We start from the raw sequence: 6377 nt of genomic DNA on the forward strand, positions 1-6377 counted from the left end.
AACATTGAAGCTCAAAAAGCACATAAAGGCAGCATAAAAGTGATCCACAAGACACCAGTGGTTTAATCCATGTCTTCTGAAGTGATATGATAGGTGTAGGTGAGAAACATCAATATTTAAGTCCCTTTTACTTTAAAGAGAAAGTGAAAGTGGAGATTTACAGTAAAAAAAGGTCTTAAATATTGATCTGTTTCTCACCCACACTTGTCATATCACTTCAGAAGACATGGATGGCATGAGGGTGATTTTTATTTTTGGGTGAACTATCCCCTTTATCTTTCAGAGGTTTTAAATGGATGATTTTACTTTGGGATGTTTGGCAGAACTCATTTCATGACCACTGGTGGGAAAAGCAATGGTAAAGAAAATTACAGAAATTTAAGGGATGTGAAAGAAAATATAGAAATTAATTCCAAACACTTTGTAGATATTTTCTATAGAATCCTTTCTCCTGTTTAGCTTTACCAATACTGCTTAATAAAAATAAGCATTGAGTTGGTCAATAGAGGGTCATCAAAGGTTCTACTTCCCAGAATTGAATATTTGTTTATTTGTGCTTTGGACTCAGAAGACATCCCAAGCTTTCTTTAAAGGTATAACGTAAGGTATAATATAGGTTATGTGGCGTTTGGATCATAATTCAATATGTCAAGAAAAGTAAAAATTCCAAAATTGTCCCACTTTGCCCATATTCACCCTAGTGTATCAAAATCTAAAATGAATTTGAGATTTTAAGTTTATGAAAAAGTATTTGTTTTTATTTGTATTTTAGTTAACGAAAATGTTTTTAGTTAGTTTTCCATTTTTAACTGACTGCATATTTCACTGGCGAATAATGTTTGAGGTTTAATCAGCTTTTATTTTCATAAATTGGTTCAGACAATCCATGAAATTCACTGTAAAACATCACTGATTTGACATGAGAAATCAAAATATGCATCCATTAAATTCCAAACGCATTGTAGTTCAAGCAGAACGTTTATTATGAATGTGATTTCTCCAGATAAATCAAAGAAACTTCTAAGAGTTGGCGTTGGGACCCTTCTTCTTGCCGAAGGTGGGCACCACATTGACGAAGCGTCTGTTGTACTGGATGCGACGCTTGGCACGGCCGGTTTTTTTCTTCTTCTTCTCCTGTTTATCAACCTACAGTCAGCAGCCGCATGGGATAATGGTCGATTAATGTGAAAAAAAATGTTTTTTTAATAAATCAAACAAAATCAGAATAATAGTTCAACAATTTACTCACTTTGGGCGTCTGTCCTCTCACTTTACCGGCACGAGCCAGAGAACCGTGGACTTTACCTGAAGAGTAAAGATAGAAGCTGTAACTTACATGCACGATGTACAACAAAGACTACTTACAAGTGACAGGAGTGTCTATTATACACACACTTTTTTAATTAACATCAAGATTTGTTAAAAATCATCAATAAACCGTAAGTGTAGTTTCAGGTGGGTAACTAGAGACGGGCGATACCACTTATTTTCATTTCAATCCGATACAAAGTTCTATCAAGGATAATATTCCTGATATCAATACTGATACTAAATGGAATTTATTGCAAATTCTTGGGATAAAATAGGTAATTTAAAATATTTGTAAAAGTATAATGTATAAATAATTAAATATTTGTAAAAGTATGTTTCAATAAATATAATAATTTAAAACAATTCAAAGTATAATGTATAAGTATAAATAATTAAATATTTGTAAAAGTATAATGCATCAATAAGTATAATAATAATTAAAGAAATACAAGTATAAATAATTATTAAATATTTGTAAAAGTATAGAAATTGTTTCAATAAGTATAATAAATATTTTTTAAAGTATAATGTATATGTATAATTCAATATTTTTAATGTATAAAGTATAATTGTCTAAAGTATAAATAATTAAATATTTGTAAAAGTATAATGTATAATTATTACAAATTTGTAAAAGTATAAATGTATAAATATGTATAAATAATTATTAAATATTTGTAAAAGTATGTTTCAATAAGTATAATAATTTAAAACAATTCAAAGTATAATGTATAAGTATAAATAAATATTTGTAAAAGTATAATGCATCAATAAGTATAATTAAATATGTATAAAAGTATAATGTATAAATAAGTATAATTATTAAATATTTGTAAAAGTATAAATAATGTGTAATTACAAATTTGTAAAAGTATAAATGTATATGTATAAATAATTATTAAATATTTTTAAAAGTATAATCTATAATATTCTGTGTCTCACTGTAATTTTCTGCATGCACTTGTTTCTCCTATCACCAAAAACAATCCTTGTGTACGTAACACTTGACAATAAAGCTCATTCTAATAATGTATAAATAAGTATAAATAATTATTAAATATTTGTAAAAGTATAATGTATCAAAATATAATTAAAAAATAATTTGAAATATAATTAAATATTTTTAAAAGTGTAAATAATTTATAATTATTAAATATTTGTAAAAGTATAATGTATAAGTATAAATAATTAAATATTTGTAAAAGTATAAATAATGTTTAAGTGTAAATAATTCAATGTATAATCTTAAATGGAAAACTACAGTTAGAATGTTTTGTTTATCATTAACAACAATTACATTATCAATGTTTTAACTATCCATTTAAAATAAACATAAAAATCAAACATCACACAAATCCATTATAATAAATGTCACGATTAGACTTGTCAAGATTAAAACGAGTTAAAATGTCAAGTTAATATGAAGCACTAATCTCAAATTCTTTTTTCTTCATTTAGAAACGTATACGCATTTTTTTTATGGTAACTAAATAAAATCACTAGGTTTTAGAACCAATATTTTTAATGTGAGGATCGATATTCTCGATACAACATCAGTATTAGATCAATCAACCCGTCCATCCATAAAGATGGTAATTGGTTTTGTAGAAGTATAGTATAAGTATTTTACACCACAGGACATGTCAACTAGTATTAAATATCGATTTGATAAGTATTACTAAAAATATATTTCCCCAATTAAAATGTATTGCATATGTTTGAAAAGATAAATGTTCACTGGAATACAGTACTCGTGATAATGATGTAAAATATTGAGTTTTACCTCCCAACAGTCTGCCGGCGACCTCCAGTGTGCAGTGTTCACTGACGCCACAGTTCAACAGTGTGACATCATCCTCCAGTGGAGCTCCAGACAGCAGAAGAACCTGATCCTCCACCGACAGACCCTCCAGAGACTGAACATGAGTCTACAACAGACCGAAATATATTATAGTATCTGAAAATAACCACATTACACAGGTGCGAGTAGCCAAATACTGATAAAGTCTCACCTTGATGTCATGGACAGTCTCGTGTCCGGACACCTCGAGGGTGTGCAGATTCTGAGCACGCACAAACAGCTGCATATTGATCACTGAAACACAAATAAAACGTATTTATGACACTAAACCAACATCATGGTCAGTTGACTGATTTGGGCTTTCAATGGACGACGTCTGAACCGATATCTATAGTTTAAGGTTGATAATACAAATAAAAACAATGCAGATGTAGGCTACACAATTGCTGATTATTACACTTATTTACACAATACTTTAAAAGTGACATTAGACAGAATGAGCGCTTGTTAACGGACCAATCAGAGAGAGTTATCGGCCGATAACCGGAAAACAGCCGATAACTAATCATTAATACTTATTTACTCAGACATGTTTATAACTCTTTCAAATGTGGCAAAACTACCAAACTGAACACAAATCAACATCATGCATTAACAGAATTATTATAACCTCTACAATAACCGCTAATGTTCTTGTTAGACCGCATATATCCACTTATAGACATAAAACTTTATCAATGCATCCATATGCATTTATAATATTAGCGATATTAACGGTCTTAATCGATATTTTAGGTTTTAAAATCGCATCCGTGTCGCGTGCGCGAATCCCATATGAGCCACACGAGCGCACGCGGTGCAAATAAACGCTCGTAAAGTGATTATATTAAGAGTTCAGTGAGCTGGATATCAATCTATGACATGTTAAAAGCTTACAACAGATATTCGACTGTTAGCTGCGTTTATTGAAAGCGTTTTAACATGATAAATGAGTGGTTTGTTAACAGGCCTTACGTCTTTCGATGTTTGTCGATCCACAACGGGACGAGAAAAGGACAGTGCGCATGTGCGAAGCGAAGAACTTTGGGAGGACAGTGTCGTCAGAGGCCGAGCCACGCCCATGTTGAATTTCAAGCAGGTCAGTGGTCGTGTCTAGAAGGTAACCCCAAAGATACCTAAAGTCTCGCGAGAGCCGTATTGAATGTTCACACACTGTTTTTTTGTGTTTATTTCGAGTTCTCCAGAAACCCTACTCCTACACATAACTCTAACCTTAACACTACCACTACATTTAACCCTAAACCTAACCTTAGTAACAGCGAATGAGACTCTCGCGAGACTTAGGCAGCTGGGGGTTACTTTCTAGACATAGCCCAACCAGAGGCTGTTTAGCAGAGATGGGCCATTTCTATTAAAATGAATGGGAGAAATTAGAACGCTCACGGCAGCCAACGGTCAACGGATGTAGAAAGGAAGTCCCGCCTTAAAGGTAAAAGAGCCAATCACCTTTTAGATACAGACATCGCCTGTCAATCAACTATAGAATGCGCATGCGCATTAGCTATACAAGCCTGGAAAATTGTGTTTTTTAACGTAATCTGAGGTAAAGAAGCACCATTTATGATACCAGTATTGTCAGATTTTATTGCTGATTTGAAATATGTTCTTGGATTGTAATCTTGTCCAACAGTTTTTGAGATTTCTGTCTTTCCCCATTCAAGTAGACAGGAGCTGCACTGTCATGACTGGAAATAGTCACTTTGAATAAAAGCATTTGCCAAATGAATAAATGTAAATGTAATGGAAATAACCTCCTGAGAGCATTCCAAGCATGACAGACAGTGGACTGACTTGCTAGAAAGACTTCGGGATTACTCATTAAATATTTTTGATTAACAACTTTATTATATTGGCAAACACGTTATACATAAATACAGATTTTTCAAATCCCCCATTATATATTGTATTTAAGAATGAATAACAATTATATTCAGAAGCCCTGAATAAAATGGAAAAATAAGCAGAAATTAAATAAAAATTGCTTGTTTCTAGCAAGTCAGTCCACTGTCGGTCATTTCCAGTCATGCAAGTGCAGCTCCTATCTACTTGAATGGAGACAGACTGAAATCTCCAAATCGGTTGGTCAAGATTACAATCAAAGAACATATTTCAAATCAGCAGTAAAATCGGACAACACTGGAGTCATAAATGGTGCTTCTTTACCTCAGATTACGTTAAAAAAAACAAGATTTTCCAGGCTTGTATAGCTAATGCGCATGCGCGTTCTAGAGTTGATTGACAGGCGATGTCTTTATCCAAAAGGTGATTGGCTCTTTCACCTGTAAGGCGGGACTTCCTTTCTACATCCGTTGACGTTAGGTGTTCTAATTTCTTCCAATCATTTTATAGAAGTGGCCCGTCTCTGCTAAATAACCTCTGGCTATGAATCATATACAGAAATTACTGCTTCAAAACCGAACTTTTGGCTTTTTTGTATTGATTTAAAAAAATTGTATGACTCTTTGTGTTCTACTTCGAAGAATTATTGACTTATTGGAAAGAAGTTATCTGGAATGTTTTATATTATTATTATTTCAATTTTTTATCATATTTCCCAGCACTGAAATTGCGGAGGCCCTATTGTTCTTCTAAGGATTATTATTATTTTTTCAAGGTTTTCGGTACTTTTGGGGTACTTAACATGCATAAAAACTCTTGAAATTTGGTGTGGGGTGTGCAAGCTGGACAACTTTCATACTCGCAGTCATTAGCTCTGCCCAACAGGAAGTCGTCCATTTAGGATTTCTGAAAATCACAAGCTCTGAACTTTTAAATACTCCTCCTAGAGGATTCATTAGACTGCCACAACAGATTTTTGATATATCAAACGGTGTTGTCATGGCGAGGCATTAATGGCGAAAAATGGGAAACAGGAAGTGTCTCATATCTTCTACGTGCAATGTGTGATTTAGATAAAAATTGAGATGTACGTTTAGTCTTGGAGGCTAATCACATGGATGTGACTATTTTGGGTCACGGTCTTAGCGCCACCAACTGGCAGCAGGAAGTGTGGCTCTTACAACAGACTTTAAAATAGTCCTCTTATATTTACCCAAATTGCTTCAGAATTGTTTAGAATAATGTCAAATGCATGTCCACTTTGCATTGTATTACGAAAACCACCGGGTGGAAATGGACCCATGGTGCTGCTTGCCGATATATTTTATATTGTCACTTTTTAAATGCCTTATTTACCCCCCCCCCA

The 6377-nt window shown here is 32.8% G+C and overlaps 1 protein-coding gene across 1 annotated transcript; it reads right to left on the reverse strand.

The window, feature by feature from the left end:
• Positions 1-959: 959 nt before the first annotated feature.
• Positions 960-4200, reverse strand: LOC127409750 (FAU ubiquitin-like and ribosomal protein S30). The gene is made up of 5 exons (XM_051644515.1): positions 4127-4200; positions 3324-3406; positions 3095-3239; positions 1250-1305; positions 960-1146 (listed from the first exon to the last, which is right to left on the reverse strand). Exons 1-5 carry the CDS (start codon positions 4176-4178, stop codon positions 1021-1023), a joined length of 462 nt encoding a protein of 153 aa, XP_051500475.1. The 5' UTR covers positions 4179-4200; the 3' UTR covers positions 960-1020.
• Positions 4201-6377: the final 2177 nt, after the last annotated feature.

The sequence above is a fragment of the Myxocyprinus asiaticus genome, chromosome 19 (assembly GCF_019703515.2).
Source record: "Myxocyprinus asiaticus isolate MX2 ecotype Aquarium Trade chromosome 19, UBuf_Myxa_2, whole genome shotgun sequence".
NCBI lineage: Eukaryota > Metazoa > Chordata > Actinopteri > Cypriniformes > Catostomidae > Myxocyprinus > Myxocyprinus asiaticus.

Excerpts from the sequence above, each read along its gene's own strand:
- LOC127409750 (XM_051644515.1), bottom strand. The coding sequence starts at position 4,178 with ATGCGCACTGTCCTTTTCTCGTCCCGTTGTGGATCGACAAACATCGAA. Across the intron at positions 3,240-3,323 it reads AGACTGTCCATGACATCAAG|ACTCATGTTCAGTCTCTGGA; the intron begins GTGAGACTTTAT and ends GGTCTGTTGTAG. Across the intron at positions 1,147-1,249 it reads TGAGAGGACAGACGCCCAAA|GTTGATAAACAGGAGAAGAA; the intron begins GTGAGTAAATTG and ends TGCTGACTGTAG.